The 16,684-nt window shown below is 39.2% G+C and overlaps 1 protein-coding gene and 1 long non-coding RNA gene across 2 annotated transcripts; both read left to right on the top strand.

Moving 5' to 3' along the window:
* The first annotated feature begins 257 nt into the window (after positions 1–257).
* Positions 258–2,768, top strand: LOC129748576 (putative ATP-dependent RNA helicase DHX57). Its single transcript, XM_055743234.1, has 2 exons — positions 258–1,389; positions 1,462–2,768. The coding sequence occupies exon 2, from the start codon at positions 1,649–1,651 to the stop codon at positions 2,456–2,458; it is 810 nt and encodes a 269-aa protein (XP_055599209.1). The 5' UTR covers positions 258–1,389; positions 1,462–1,648; the 3' UTR covers positions 2,459–2,768.
* Positions 2,769–12,816: 10,048 nt separating this feature from the next.
* Positions 12,817–13,543, top strand: LOC129742649 (uncharacterized). The gene is made up of 3 exons (XR_008736546.1): positions 12,817–12,903; positions 12,983–13,132; positions 13,250–13,543. It is a non-coding gene; the product is annotated as an uncharacterized LOC129742649 (long non-coding RNA).
* Positions 13,544–16,684: the final 3,141 nt, after the last annotated feature.

The following is a 16,684-nucleotide window of genomic DNA, read 5'->3' as shown; positions in this document are numbered from 1 at the left end:
GGATCCTTATAATTTTAATTCTGAATTTTAGTGTTTCCCAGCTTAGTTGTCTTTGCGGTACTTTTTGTGTTAATATTTTTAATAATCAAATATTTAGCTATTCAGATTTTGCTATATTTTTTTTAAAGTTTTTTGTAATGTCCAGAAGATTTGAGATGTTTTTTTTCTGGCAAGCACATTAAGCCATCGGGGGTTTTTTGAAGAATTTTGAGCTTGGGCATTTCAATGTTTGCGGTTCTTTTCCATGATTGCAAAACTTTGCATCAACGTTTTTAAGAGATTTAAAAGTACATTACTGTAGGAAATACAATTTGATAACTTGCATGTCTTAAATCCTTTGAATACGAACGAGACTCATCAATATATTTGGTCATAAAAACTTTTTGCTCATTCTGTAAAACTTTCATTAAACTAAGACATAAATATTATAATCAGATTCTTACAAGTCATGATTATACATTCTTCAGAAAGATGTTTTAAAATCAAAACTTTCATTCACAATCAACGTTAACGTTTCACACTGAGATTCAAAAAGGAAGAACCTCACTCGATAAATTATTAACTGAACGAGATTTCGCAACTTTGCTTAAGACATAAATAAAAAAAAAAACAAATTCTTATCATCAACCTGATTGTACTGAGCTTTTAATAGTATGTTCTCTATAAAAATGTTAAAAAAAAGTATAACTGGCCTTTAACATTCATCAAGTATAACTGACAGTTTTTAAAAAGTCGTGGTATGTTCAGCTTTTTTCTGAACTATAAAACTTGTTTCATTGTTCAAGAGCTTGCACAAATATTATTCCATGGCATCTCTGCCTTCCAAAAAGTAGTTTTTCTGCTCGTGATTCTCAGGGCTTTTAAATCAGGGTTGAACAACTTTGACACAAAGTAGGCGCGGTGAAGAAGTGGGCACGGAAGCCAAAATTTTGACAGCCTATTACATTGTTTACGTTTTGTGTCAAAGAAAATCAATGAAAAGTATGACGAAAATGTCGTGCTTTGGTAGTGGTGTTTTATATGACGTCACCACCAACTTGATGTAAATCTTTTTTGTTTTTGTTGATAAATCTAATCTAATCTAAAATAAAACAGTGGCTGTAATGCCAAAACGGAAAAATAATCTCCTAGCTCCTCGGGCAAAAGCCGTGAAGCCCGATCTCCGCGCACTGCCTCCAGCAGCAGTGGCTACAGCAGTAGTTCCTCCTCCTTAACGCCCTCCCTACTGAAGCAGAAAGTTAAACTGGAACCTTTGCCGGACGCTTCGGAGTTGGTTGAATTGCTACCAACCATTTCACAATTATCGCCCGATGCCGCTGAACCAGGTCGTGATGGATTGTGTATTTTCCAACAACTTGCCCACTTGATACTTGTACTATCAGTGAGTCTGTAGGTGGTGCTGACATTGAAATTGGTGAATTATTGTTAACAAACATCCCCTTTTTATCTCATATTCCACAGAATACTCCAAGGCCACCTGCAAAACACTTTATCTGCTGGACCCCCTCCGCATCAACCCGAAGCTGTTCGAGCACATCCTACGATCGTCGAGGGCAATCACCAGTGGCCCCAGGAGGGAACGATCCTCATCTTCCTCCCCGGGCTGGAAGAGATCAATAACGTTCACGAAGCCCTGCTGGATAGTCGCATGTTTGGCCCACGGGAGGATCGCTTCCTGCTGATACCGCTGCACTTGACGCTGAGCAGCGACGAACAGGCCCAGGTGTTCCGAAAGGCTTCCAAGGGAAAAAGGAAAATTGTGCTGAGTACCAACATCGCTGAAATTCAACCGGTGCCGGAGATTCATCGAATACCATTAGAACCATTTCTGTTGAGGATCAAAACGCTCGAAACTTTTAGAGGTCAATCGCTGAAGGAGGTTCTGAGATCTACCATTGAACCACCTAGTGATGAGAACATTGATGCCGCCAAGGAACGACTGGTGGATGTAGGAGCATTCGATTTAGAGGAACAACTGACTGCTTTGGGTTATCATTTAGCAGCATTACCGGTAGATGTGCGGATAGGAAAGCTCATGCTGTTTGGAGCAATTTTTCAGTGCTTGGATAGTGTGCTGACGATAGCGGCTTGTCTTAGCTACAAGAGTCCGTTTGTGTCTCCCTTCAACAAAAGGGACGAAGCAGAAAGTAGAAAGCGGCTGTTCGGTATTGCGAATAGCGATCATTTGACGATGCTTAACGCTTACAGGAAATGGAAGGAGACTTCGAAGCGCAGTCGATATGCGGCCAACTGTTATGCCGAAGAGAATTACCTGTCGACCAAAACGCTTCACACGATCGATGAAATTAAGCAACAGTTCTTGGAATTGCTGGTGTCCATTGGATTCGTTCCACTAGATTTTAGTAGTCGTCGGGAGAAATTTGTTAAAGATGAGCTTACCGGGACGGAAATAAATTCGAACGGAGAGAATAATCGGCTCCTAGTGGCCATCCTATGAGCTGCCCTCTACCCAAACGTCATCAAAGTGTTAACCCCAGAGAAAAGCTTCATCAGTGGAGCGAGTGGTGCGGTACCCAAACTGCCTCAACCGTCCGATCTTCGTTTTAAAACCCAACAGGATGGATACGTTTTCTTGTATCCATCCTCGATAATTGCCACATGTGGCCACTTCAATTCCCCGTACCTGGTCTACCAGGAAAAGGTAAAAACGGTCCAGATCTACATTCGGGAAACCACAATGGTTCCGCTGCTTCCGATTCTTTTCAAATTTGGAACATATTTTCTACAAATAAAATACCAGAACCCAACGTTTTTCTTTTTTTGTTTACTTTGGGGAGATTTTACAAATAAAAAATGGCAGATTTTTTCGTGAAAAATCGTAGTTTTTACTTCAAACAGCCACAAAAATTTCATAAATTTTTTATAAGTTAAATAAAAACGTTGGGGTCAAGAAAAACATCTATTAAAAATATTTCGCTCTGATTTTTTGACTTCAGATGATTCTGTGCTGAGATACAGTGTCCACCGCAAATCCTGTTTTCTAAAAGGCATCCTCGAAAGTGCTCCGTCACCGGTTCATTTTTCAATATTTTTCAATATTTTCTATATATACGAAAAAATTACTAAATATTCTTTTAACAATGCTTTGTATAATGCAAAAAATTTGAATACATTTGTTTGAACGATAGCTCTAGAAAAAAATCGTGAAAATGGTGTTTTTTTTTACCCGTTAGACCCTTCCCCCCCCCCTTAATTATGTTGCCCATTGTACCTAAATTGTGGTGGCCACGCATCTTTTTGTTACTGCACAGAAGAGCCATTTTCTGCTGTTCACTTCCGGCTATGATTTGCTGTTGCTGTATCGTATTCAGCTGTTGTTGGATTTGCGAACCGGGAGGTTGTTGCGGCTGATGACAACCGGTGGCCAAAGTCGAAAACTGCTGTGGTGAAGGTGTCATTATCAAATTCGATTGGTCACTGCTTAAAACTGGACTATGCATTATAGGTAAAACATCGAATATAGGAGTGGTAGGACTCATGGCGGCTAGATACTTAAACTGTTGCTTCCGGAAAGGGGTCCCCAATTCCGCCCCTGCACCACTGCCTGGAGTTTGTTCTACATTTGTTATACTAGATATATTCTGACTCTGTTGGAGCTGAGGTTGCTGTTGTGGAGCATTCGGTGTATTGATTATATTCTGTATGAGACATTGAGAAATCTTATCTAGTGGAGTAGATAAATGACTACTGCTGAATAACTGTTGATGCTGCTGCTGTTGAAGCTAAATTCCGACGTCCGGGTTAATAATGAAACTGCAACCACCTCCTACTCCTCCTCCCCCACATCCATTTCCGAACCAAACCACCGATTCGATGAGTTTAAGGCCGTTGGCTGACTAGTGGCAAATATATCGGTGCTCGAAAGCTGAAACACTTCCGTTGGATCCGGTTTCGCTCCACGCTGGCATAGCTCGGCAACGATTGCCACATGAATGGGTTTAACTTCACCACCCTCCGGCTGGCATCGTTGGCCAGTGCCGCACGTTCAGTCTTTTGGCAGATCCTCGACGACAACTCCAGCGCAAAGCATCCGATATCGCCGAACTCTTTGGTCACTTCGTCCAGATGCCGTACCCGCAAGTGATCATCGTTGATTAGAGTGTGCTCAGCTTCTGAGCCAGAAGGAACAGACTTTCCTCGGATTCCGCTGTAGGGGAGAAAGATGTTTGAATTTACTGAAAAATTCACGAAACCAAAACAAATTTAAAATACGCACTGTCACTGAACCGATATTATTCAGTCACTCAATAATCTCCGTGATACCTGCGTGCTTGATGCACTTTGATCCCTTCTTGTTTTGTAAACAATGTCATAGCATGGCTGAGTGGGCTTTTTGACATTTTACACCACCCTAATCTATAGAGTTGTTTTTGACATTTCTTACGCACACTTGCTGAGCGTGTGCAGATGAGACGGGACAATTAACCTCAAAAACTCTCGGTACAAAAAATGGGCAGCCGGTCGACACACATGGTCGTTTTTGAGGTTAATTGTCCCAAAACTGAAAAGTGTTGGTGAAACAACCAGCAAAAAATTACAAACACTACCAGCGGCAAATAGGACTATAAGCCCTGCGTGATTCTCAGTGTGAGAAAGCGTTGACATTCAAGACAAGAACCGTTTGTGATACTCACGATGAGATTACCTAGCATCACACTGCTCTGAAAATCGAAAATACCCGATCTTGAGAACTGCCACCCGCCAAACCGAAGTTCAAGATTGACAACTTAAGTTTGTGAAAAAATCACAGCTTGCCAATACGCCAAACTTGTCCTTCAAGCGGAGAACTGTTTTTTTGGGGGGTTTTTGGTTGTAAGCGCATCTGATTCTGTTACCTCCATCGTGGCAGATTTAGGTTTGGGGGGTAAGTTCAAAGCGAAGAACTGTTTTTTTGGGGGATAACTTTTATTCTCGCTTCATTCGCAGAAAGTCTCGCATATACGATGATTTATCTTCCTCTCTCAACAACTCTCCGGTGGTCGAGCGGTTAGCATCCTGAGATGGGAATCGCAAAGCCATTGCAGGTATGGGTGTGATTCCCGTACCTGCAGTTATTTTTTATTTTGATTTCCATTTTATTGCGGTATCAGATTTTGGGGGGTAAGTTCTGCTTTAAGAGCTTAACTTTGAGCTATGCCACCAATAGCCAAACCTGTAGGGAGGGAGTTTCATTCGGGTTGGCGGGGAAAGTTCTCAAGTTTGGGTATTTTCGAGGTTCAGTGTGAGATTCAAAAAGGGAAAATCTCACTCAAAAAAAATCTCAATCTCATGAGATTTCGCAACCTTGATGTGAAATGAACGTAGATCGAATGTGGGCAGCGATTCGTTTTGCTACTTGCAATTCACTTAGATTTCATTGTATTTTTAATGTAGGGAGGTTTTTTCTCGGATATTTTTAATAAAAATGTTTTAATTTCGAAATTAAATTTTATTTTTCGACCAAACTTATCTACTTTAATCCACACTTGCACAATGTATGCACTTTTCATTTCCACTATTAACAATTAATTCACTTCTCTTAATTATTCACACATATTCATCGAAAAGTGTCTTTGGTTTGGTCCCTTTAGAGGTTGCTTGGCCGTCTCCGCCGCCTCAATTTCAAATTCTGTTGAAAAAAAAACAAAAGATGTAAATAGCAACCAAACAACAAAACTTGATTACTTACGAAAAGAATATGTGCTTCTCCATCACTTAGATTTTTTTTGTCTTTATGCACCAACTGACATCTGGGATACTGCAACATTCCCGGCCGACTGGATGCAGGGTATCCTTGTAAAGGTCCCGAAGAAAGGAGACCTGACAGAGTGCGGTAACTGGCGAGGCATAACGTTGATCTGTACAACCCTCAAAGTACTCTGCAAAGTGATTCTGAACAGGATCCAGGAGAAAATAGATGCTACACTCCGACGGCAACAAGCTGGATTCCGATCCGGACGATCATGTGTGGACCACATCACAACGCTACGAATCATACTGGAACAAATCAACGAATTCCAGGACTCTCTTCTGCTGGTGTTCGTTGATTTCGAAAAAGCATTCGACCGACTTAACCATGAAAACATCTGGGCGGCTCTAAGGCGACGAGGGGTCCCAGAGAAACTAGTCCATCTCATCGAAGCACAGTATGAGGCATTTTCGTGCAAGGTCTTGCACGACGGTGTCTTGTCCGAACCAATCCCGGTAACTGCTGGAGTGAGACAAGGATGTATTCTATCACCGCTACTTTTTCTAATCGTAATGGATGAGATTCTGATTGGATCGATTGACTGTGCACCGAACCGAGGATTGCCGTGGAATCCTTCAACAATGGAGCAACTGAACGACCTTGACCTGGCTGACGATATTGTTTTGCTAGCCCAAACACAACCAGATATGCAGAGCAAACTCGACGACCTCACCGAAAGTTCCAAGGCAGCAGGTCTCAAAGTCAATGTTGGAAAGACCAAGTCGATGGAGATCAACACAGAAAATCCCTCCAGTTTCATGGTAGCTGGGCAACAAGTTGAGAAAGTGGAGTGCTTCCAGTATCTTGGTAGCCAGATAACGCCTGATGGTGGTACCAGGAAAGACATCGAAACCCGGATCAGAAAGGCCCGATTTGCGTTTGCGAGTCTCCGAAACATCTGGCGGTCACGCCAGATCTCTCTACGAACTAAAATCCGAATCTTCAACTCAAACGTCAAATCCGTATTGCTGTACGGGTGCGAAACTTGGTGCACATATGCGGTGACGACGCGAAAACTGCAAGTATTTGTAAACCGCTGCCTGCGGAATATCATCCGCGCTTGGTGGCCTGGCAACTGGATCTCGAATGAGGAATTACATCGCCGGTGTCATCAAAGGGCGCTAGAAATCGAGATTCGGGAACGTAAGTGGAGATGGATTGGGCACACGCTGCGAAAAGATGAAAACGAGATTTGCAGAAAGGCGCTAGATTGGAATCCAGAAGGTCATCGAAGAAGAGGCAGACCCAGAAATTCGTGGCGGCGAAGCCTAGCCGCTGAAATCCGAACTGTCGACGAGAATCTTGACTGGGACCAGGTGAAGACGCTGGCTCCGGATCGTCAACAGTGGAGGTCTTTTACCACGGCCCTATGCACCGGAGGATCGGCGCGGGATCATTAAATAAATAAAAATATGCACCAACTGTCGGATCCGCGCCATATTGAAACTGGTATTCCTTCACACAGATTTTACGTGAATGAGCCATTCAGGTTTTACGTGAACATCACATAGAATGCACAAAATCCCTCTGTACTTTGCAGATCACTGGATTCTCACGTAAATCGAATGTGCCTTTCTTTTGACAGCATTCAACTATGTGAATTTCACGTAAGGACCAAGTGATTTTTTGTTAACTCCTAAGTGCTACAGGTAAACCAGGCAAAAATTCACGTAACGAATGGCTACGTGAAAATCCAGGTAAATTTAACGTTTCTTTTTCGGCTGAGTGTAGTTTTGGTTCAAAACAGCACTTCAGTGGCATCCCTCAACTTTGAGTTTGTCTGCACAGCAATTTTTTTTTGCTGGAAACCAGCAATATTTTGCTGGTTTTTGTCCCGCTGACTTTCCAGCAAAATTTCCAGCAACTTGAATTGCTGGAAAAATCAGCAAACATAAATGCTGGATTCCAGCAATTCAAATTGCTGGAAATCAGCAATCCAGGTTGCTGGAAACTAGCTATTTCTTTCAAAACATTCGGCTGTATTTGGTATCGAATTTATATTTCAATTCGAAATAAAATATTGAATACTGCAATGATGATGATGAGCAATAAATAAGAATTATTTTCTTCCATTTTTTTTCAATTATATAGGTATATTTATTTCCAAAACTATATATTTTTTCAATATACCAGCACCTGCTCTGCTCTGGTGTGGCAGCTTTGTGCCAAAGTGTTGACCACCTGAAATGGAGTTTGGATTAGTATCTTTCATGAAATATTTATCTATCTCACCCTTGACTTGATGTCTGCAGACCATGGTTGCTATAATGTAGAGGAAAATAAGGATAATTGATTAATTTATTCAAAGTTTGTGAAATAAATTCTCACCCTTTTCAGCGTACGAAAACAAACAGACTCCAATTTGACAACTCGATTGCTGATTTTCCAGCAAACTAGAACAATTGCTGGAAAGTCCAGCAATTTGAAACCCGATTGCTGGGTTTTCAGCAAAAATGACAAGAACACAACCGAATGCTGAAAAATCCAGCAATCAGAAAACCGATTGCTGGTTTCCAGCAAAAAAATGGATTGCTGAACGTTTCCAGCAATTTTTTTTGCTGGAAATCGAAGCAAAAATTTACTGTGTGGGCAATAGCAAAACTAAGTTCTGATATGCATACCCGAATACGAAAATATTGTAACATAACTGTTCCTGTAGTAGTTATAAAACGATAAGAAACAGCGTAAAAAAACGTTTAGAAAATGATATCTGAAACCATAAAAAACATTCCACTTATCTTGAATTCCAAAACGACGGTCTGTTGAATATGGCGTTAAGTTATGTTACTGTTTAAAACTGTTAAAACTTCTGTATGGGAGAACTGTTTTACAAATAGTTGAGATAACTTCCCAAAACCGCTCATGGAAACATATTTAGAATTCCAAACCGTTATAGTTACAGTTATCCTTGAAGTGCACTTGTAACTGAACGTTTACAGTAACAGTTATGATACGATTCCACAAAATGTTCTTCCAGCGTTATACTGATGTTTATGGGAACCGTACCGTATGGGATCCGCGATAATGGCGGACGCACCAAAAGGAAATTTTATATTTTTTGGATTTTCGGATTGAGTTGGAATTGTCATTGAATTTCACTATTTGTTTTATTTTCAAACTTACTTTTACGGCATACAGGGTTTTTTTTTATTAATCCTCTCAGGGGATTCCTCTGATCCAGCTTTCGTAGCTTTTCAACATTATGATGAATGAAGTGGTGCGTCTACAGACATTGGCAAATCAGATCCGGAATCTATGCAGTTCCGTAGCGTCTCCAGCCACCAGCAAGGAAAGTTCCCCCGGCGCCGTACTCGGGCTGCATAGAAGAGCGCATTGGCCGACACTAAAATGAAATTAAAATTAAATTAGAAACATAAAATATTATAAGCAATTAGAACGTTAAAAAATTTGACTACCGAATAAGCAGCAGGCGGAAACAACTTCAATCCAACTTACCTGAAAAATAGCTTTTCGTCGCCTGGCTGTACTGAGTACTGAGTGCGGCTCGCGGTATGCCGTCTTTTCGATACGTTAGTGTAGCTACAACACCAAAATTTCCTTGAAAATCGCTGCTGGGCTGGCTGCAATTTCATCAGTGTACTTTTTAATTAATTTCTTATTATTTTTTTTCTTCTTCTCAAAACTGGGTAGCAGTCATGACAGCTGTCATCCTGAAATTCGAGAAGTGTCAAAATTATACGAACGTTAGGAGTAATCGTTCAGGATGATTTTTACGGTTTACTTAAAAGCTATCGGTAATAGTTCAAACCGTTACCCATAACGTGACTTTTCATATAAACGTGAAAGCTTGGTATGAATCGTTTTATTCAAAATTGATTTATTTCAATTGAAAAGTTTAACTTTGGAGCTATGTTTTTATGAACAGTTACAGTTTCTGGAGGGGTTCGATTATCGTTATGATTTTTTGAGGTATAGTTTTTTCATATGCGGGTACTCAATACTAAGTTCGGCAGCCGAACTAGAATTTATCCTTTTGACGTAGAATTACGTCTTACGGCAACACTATAGGGGGGCAAATTGAAACTCACGAACCGATCTCGCGTCACGAAAAACGCCTCTTTCAAAGACATCTCTCTTAAAAGACATACCAAGCCTGCTCAACGTTGATTGGCTATGCGAAAATGAAAAAAAATTTAGACGCCCCGCCCCTTCATGAGTTTTGTTTTTTCCAGCCTACGAAAGGTATAAAACAAGGGGTCAACTGACGGTTTGTTTCATTGTATCAGAGAAATTCAAACTAGTGACATGGGCAGTAGCAGAGCTGGCCAACAGCGGCGGAAGCAAGTTGTGCTGTGACAGCTCAGATCATCACCCGACGACCCCACTAACCCATCACACACACACACACACACACACACACACACACACACACACACACACACACACACACACACACACACACCCCGCACACCACCAACCACCCATCGCACACCACCCGCCCATCAAATACCACCACCCATTACACACCACCCACCCACCACTCACCAATCACACACCACCACCACCCATCACACAACGACCCATCGCATACCACCACCCATCACACATCACCCACCCATCACACACCACCCACCCATCACACACCACCCACACAACGCACTCGTCATCCATCAATTACACTCAGAATCAAAACAACCCAAAATTAAGAATGCCCGGGCATCAAAACAAAGTTTAGCTGCCGTTCTTAATTTTGGGCTGCTGTCAACACCCCAAAATCAAAGTTCACAGTTTGAACTGATGCCCCCAAAAACTTATCGTTCAGAATTTGTTTCGTTTCTTGCCGCCGCGCTGTTTGTTTTTGTATAATTTTTTTTCCATTGAAAAAGGAGTATGTAGTAAGCGTAAGTATACTTATAAAACATTGAATACAGTCATTAATTAGTAAAAAGTGTAATTCAAAACCATTTTTCTCTATTTCCAGCAACATCAATTGTTAAAATTTGAGAAGAATTGTAGGAAATTGGAGGAACGGACCAACAAATTGAACGGGGATATCACCCAAATACAGATAGGTAAGTCTAGAAAAAATTGTTAACAGAAGATTTCTAAGTAAGAATATATAATAGATTATTATCAATATTTTATATTATCAATTTCTTTAACAACTCAATGAATATCGCATACTTTTGTTTTGTACTTAATCATTATATTTTTTTATAGATTTATCTTTTTAATTCTAATATTTTCTTTTTTCTTTGTTTTCCATTCTCATTACAGAGCTCGAAAAATTTCACCATGATAACACACAATTAAACACAAAGTGGTAAAAACTAAATAAAATAAGAATTAAAAAAAACTTCAAGCAACGCATTTGTCTTTTTTGAATAAATATATGTCCATTTGAAATGCTATGAGCAGCAAATAAATATCGTTTTCTCGTCAGAATGGCTTTCTCGATTTTGGGGTGTGAGAAAGAGCTCGATTCTCAAGTTTGGGAAAACCCCTCCAAACTTATTTTCGTCGGGAGCCAGTTTCATCCGATTTTGCGGCATTACAACTTGGTTTTGGGTTGTATCCGCTTAGAGTGTATAAAAGAAAAGTCAAGCGCAACTCTCGTTAAGATTTTGGCCCTGAAAAGGGCCGTTTTTAGTTATTTGTAGATATGAAAACATGATCAATCTAACGCTTTCTCGGGAATCTCGTGTTATAGCAACACCCGAATAGCCGTAACCATAGTATTACATTGATTTTCCAGTGATTTTGAGTGTGACCACGTTATTCATCGTAATAACGACATCCAAGCTTAAATGTTTCAAAAATTTATGTACTTCCTTTTTTTCGTGTTGGGCAATGTTTTGACAGTCGAGGCCGGTCGAGGCAATTTGTTTTTATTTTTATTTTAAAGTTACTATCGGCAGAAGAAAATTTCGAAGCTTTTTAGTGAAAATATTCATGAAATGAGTGCGAAGGTAAGTTGTCTCGGAGCTTGAAAGAAAAAAAGCGTTATTAATCTGTTTTTTTCACATTTCTAGCGACGAAATGCCTTCCCAAAAGTTGGAAAACCGACATTCCGTAGAGTCTGAGGCCAACCCAGCTGGTGAGAAACGAAAGTATGGCAGCATCCCAATAAAGTTTTTATCAAGTGATTCTACATGCAGTGAGTGATTTTCAATAATAATAAAGAAAAATGTTGATAGATAAATAAATTGTACATAAACGTAAAAAGAACCCGGATATTTTATTTTGAGATCACAAATTTACATAGAAATTTATCTTCCTTGCAACAATGAACATTCAATGAAAAAACAATAAACTTCATCGTTTCCTTGAGAAAAACTGGAAGCTGAAATAACCATTAAGTTTATAGTTTTGTGTTCTGAAATGTATGGAAAAAAGTTGATTTTTTCATTGTTAAGTTGCTTAACAACCCCCTTTTTTCATGGTAATTTTAACCAACACCATAAATACCATGGTCGAAAACAATGAATTTGACAGTGAAATCATGGTTTCATGTACCGTAATATTCATGGTGTCAACCATTAAATCCACGGTAGAGTGAAAATGAAATTCATGGTTTTATCATAATGTTTTTCTATTCGGGCAGTTTAAGCTAGTGATTTCTATGTGATCTTAAGGGAAATGAAAACATGATACTGATTCCAATCCAACGAGACGCATGAGACTAAACAGTTTGAGAGCTTTTGCCCTGAGTCAAGCGTTTAGATCAAAGCAGTCATTGTAGGCTTTTCTCGCAAGCGTTTGATACAAAGCTCATGTGTTGATCACATCCCGAATAGCAAAGACCGTGGTTTTAATTATAACCGAACAATGATATTCAATATAACAATAAACTTCATCGTTATTTCTCAATACTTATCAACCGCTTTAAATTTCGAAATCACAATATTTTTTAAAGTCACCGTGAAATTTATCGTTCATTTAAAATATTTCGTAGTTGTCGAAAATACCAGAAACACGGTATCACAATAATTTTCCTGTGATTTTTATTGTTACAGTGTACTTCATGGTAAAATTGAAATCCAAACCAAAACGAACATTGGTAAACTTTTGCTTTTTCTACCTATTCTCAATTTATCGTGTATAGATTTTGTTTTGAATTCGCGCCATTTTATGGCAAATTAAAAATTTTTGCGGAACATTTTATCTGCAGGCGAGAGGGCCTATCTGGGATGGTGAGTACCTTTTTAAAAAGATTGTGTTTTTTTTAGAAACTGTATTTTGCACATAAGTATTTGCAATTTATTTTTCTAGGTGACCTCCACGGCTCCAGCAAGCAATCTAATGATAAAATTACCCCCCGATCGGCGATAATGGCAGTGGGAAACAAGCCGTCGGAAGATCTGTGACCCTTAATAGGTAATCCGTAAGCGGTTGACATCACAAAGTCCGAGAGCATCTGTCGTAAGTAGTCTTTTAGTTTTTCTCATTGGAGCAAGCAAAAATGCTGCATAATTCTGCATTTTTCTGAGAGTTTCAATTTCCCCGTTTTATTATATCATTCGTTTCCTATTTTTTAAGGCTGGCGGATTTGGCGTATAAAAGCAGCTTCCGGTCCACCATCATGTCCAAGAATTTTATCATCACGCACCACTAGCAGCAGATCGATCGGAGCCTGCTCTCAAAGCCAACAGAGAAACCATAAGCTACACCGAGACCGTCGTCACGAACGAGCGTAAGCCTGAAGGCCTGAAAATAAATTATACAGAAGGCTTAACCCGGATTCCGATCGAGGTGGAAGCTTTTCTGAAATTGTGAAAAAAAGCTTAAATGTGAAAATTTGTTCCAAGTGAAAAAGTTGTGAAAATGAAAGTGCTGTACGACATCAATAAAATGTGTTATTTTGAATAGTTTTTTGTTATTTTATGAATAAGTGACTCGCAATAGAAATTAATCAGTTTGTTAAAGTTATTTCTTGTTTTAGGGAATATATAATATTCCTCAAAGCAAGGAATAACTTTGACAAACTGATTTATTTTCATTAAATTATTCCGAACAAAAAGAAATTAAATATCAAGGAAATACCGTGATTTTCATCATTGTTGGAACCATGAAAATACAATCAAAGACAATAAATTTCACGGTTCCCATTAGAAAAATCGGAAGCTGTAATAACCATGAACTAAATAGTTTTGTGTTTTCAAATGTATGGAAAAAAGTTGATTTTTTTATGGTTAAGTTGCTTAACAACCCCCCTTTTTCATGGTAATTTTGGCCAAAACCATAAATTTCATTGTCAAAAACGATAAATTTCACAGTGCGTTCAAGGTTTCAGAACCATGATATATTTTGTGTCGACCATTTTATTCATGGTAGAGTAAAAATGAAATTCATGGTTTTTTCACCTTACTTTTCTATTCGGGATTATTTGCATAACTGCCGGGCGCATAATTTCGACGACATCGGTCTTGTTTCTGCTTATACTTATATTTAATTCGCCTTTTGTTATGCAGTTGAAAAAGCTGCATACTATCTTTATGGGTCGATATAGACCATTAATAGTTATTAAAACGACAATTTATGGAAGAATAATTTTTTTCGAAGTTAAGTTCCTTTAAAAAATTCGACATACTTTATTCTAGAATGCATATTTGAAACGAAAAACACATTGACTCGGGATAGGCTGTAGTAATTCTACGTGAACTTCTCGGTCGTTGCATATATACAACCACTGTAACTTTTTTTTCGAAGGTAGCTTATTTTCAGGGAATTAAAGGATGATTAAAATTTGTTGTACCCAGATGTTGCTGTTCCGGTACATTGCATTGCAATTGCAGAGCGGTGGAAAGTTTTGACACTCCCGGTCAAAGAAAACTTCCGGATGTTACTTCCTACGGGAAGTAAACAACATCCGGAAGTTTCCGGACATTCCAAGCCGCTCACCGTATGATGACAATGATGGGCAGAATTTTACGCTGACACGGTGAACATGCATTCCTTCATAGTCATCCGGTAATTGTTCCGGAACGACAAAATTTTGCGACATGTTCGTTGGTTGCTGTTCCGGTTCGAACTGAACTCGCTAACCCGCATATGAAAAAACTATACCTCAAAAAATCATAACGATAATCGAACCCCTCCAGAAACTGTAACTGTTCATAAAAACATAGCTCCAAAGTTAAACTTTTCAATTGAAATAAATCAATTTTGAATAAAACGATTCATACCAAGCTTTCACGTTTATATGAAAAGTCACGTTATGGGTAACGGTTTGAACTCCCGAATAGCACGAACCATGGTATCACATTGATTTTACAGTGAATTTTAATGTGACCATGTACTTCATGGTAAAAAGAACGTCCGAGCGTAATTCAAGAATTTGCACACTCCGAGTTTTTCGTGTAAGGTTGATATTTTGACAGCCGCGCCGCGGCACGTGTTTTTTTTTCACTTCTTCCATTCTCGGTCGACAATCTGTTTTCTCGAGGGTTTTTTTTTTGTAACTTTTAAGAAGTGTTCGGAAATGGGCGCAACGGTAAGTTTAATACTATACAGATATACAGCAGGAGCTATACAAAAGGCAAACATCTAATAAATCTTTTTTTTATCATTCCAGCAATATAAAACGGACACACAGCGAGTGGCACAGGATGCAGTAGCCAACGAATGCCGCGAGCAGCAATGGGATGCAGGATGCAGGAGTGTGTGAGTAAAGTGTTCAGATTTTTTGAATAAATAGTTAATTTAAGTAAATTCATTTGTTTTTTTAAATTTTTTATAAAAATGATGACATTTTCAAAATAAATAACAAAAATCCCCACCAAGACCAAAGATTTTTATTTCAGCGGGCGAACAATATAAATTATCGGATTTTCATGGTTTTACCATGAAAAACTGGAAGCTGTTTTAACCATGAACTTTATATTTTTGAACTTCTCAATGTATGGAAAATCGCCATTTTTTTCATGGTCACGCTGCATAACAATACCCCTTTTTCATGGTTATTTTCGTCAAAACTATGAAATGTATGGTCGAAAACTATGAATTTCAATGTGAATTCACGGTATCGAGGACGATAATAATCATTGTGTATACCATGCAATTTATAGTCTGTGAATATGGAATTCATGGTTTTTTCACGGTGCAATCCTATTCGGGCTATTACCGATAGCTTTTAAGTAAACCGTAAAAATCATCCTGAACGATTACTCCTAACGTTCGTATAATTTTGACACTTCTCGAATTTCAGGATGACAGCTGTCATGACTGCTACACTGAACCTCAAAAATACCCAAACTTGAGAACTTTCCCCGCCAACCCGAATGAAACTCCCTCCCTACAGGTTTGGCTATTGGCGGCATAACCCAAAGTTAAGCTTTTAAAGGAGAACTCATCCCCCAAAATCTGATACCGCAATAAAATGGAAATCAAAATAAAAAAAACTACTTCAGGTACGGGAATCACACCCATACCTGCAATGGCTCTGCGATTACCATCTCAGGATGCTAACCGCTCGACCACTGAAGAGTTGTTGAGAGAGGCAGCTACATCATCGTATATGTGAAACTTTCTGCGAATGAAGCGGGAATAAAAGTTATCCCCCAAAAAAAAACAGTTCTTCGCTTTGAACTTACCCCCCAAACCTAAATCTGCCACGATGGAGGTAACAGAATAAGATGCGCTTACAAAAAAAAACCCCCCAAAAAAACAGTTCTCCGCTTGAAGGACAAGTTTGGCGTATTGGCAAGCTGTGATTTTTTCACAAACTTAAGTTGTCAATCTTGAACTTAGGTTTGGCGGGTGGCAGTTCTCAAGTTTGGGTATTTTCGATTTTCAGTGTACCCAGTTTTGAGAAGAAGAAAAAAAATAATAAGAAATTAATTAAAAAGTACACTGATGAAATTGCAGCCAGCCCAGCAGCGATTTTCAAGGAAATTTTGGTGTTGTAGCTACACTAACGTATCGAAAAGACGGCATACCGCGAGCCGCACTCAGTACTCAGTACAGCCAGGCGAC

Source organism: Uranotaenia lowii, chromosome 2, assembly GCF_029784155.1.
Source record: "Uranotaenia lowii strain MFRU-FL chromosome 2, ASM2978415v1, whole genome shotgun sequence".
Taxonomy (NCBI): domain Eukaryota; kingdom Metazoa; phylum Arthropoda; class Insecta; order Diptera; family Culicidae; genus Uranotaenia; species Uranotaenia lowii.
Note: the sequence above shows the minus strand (reverse complement) of the source record. Positions and strands in the feature narration are given on the sequence as shown.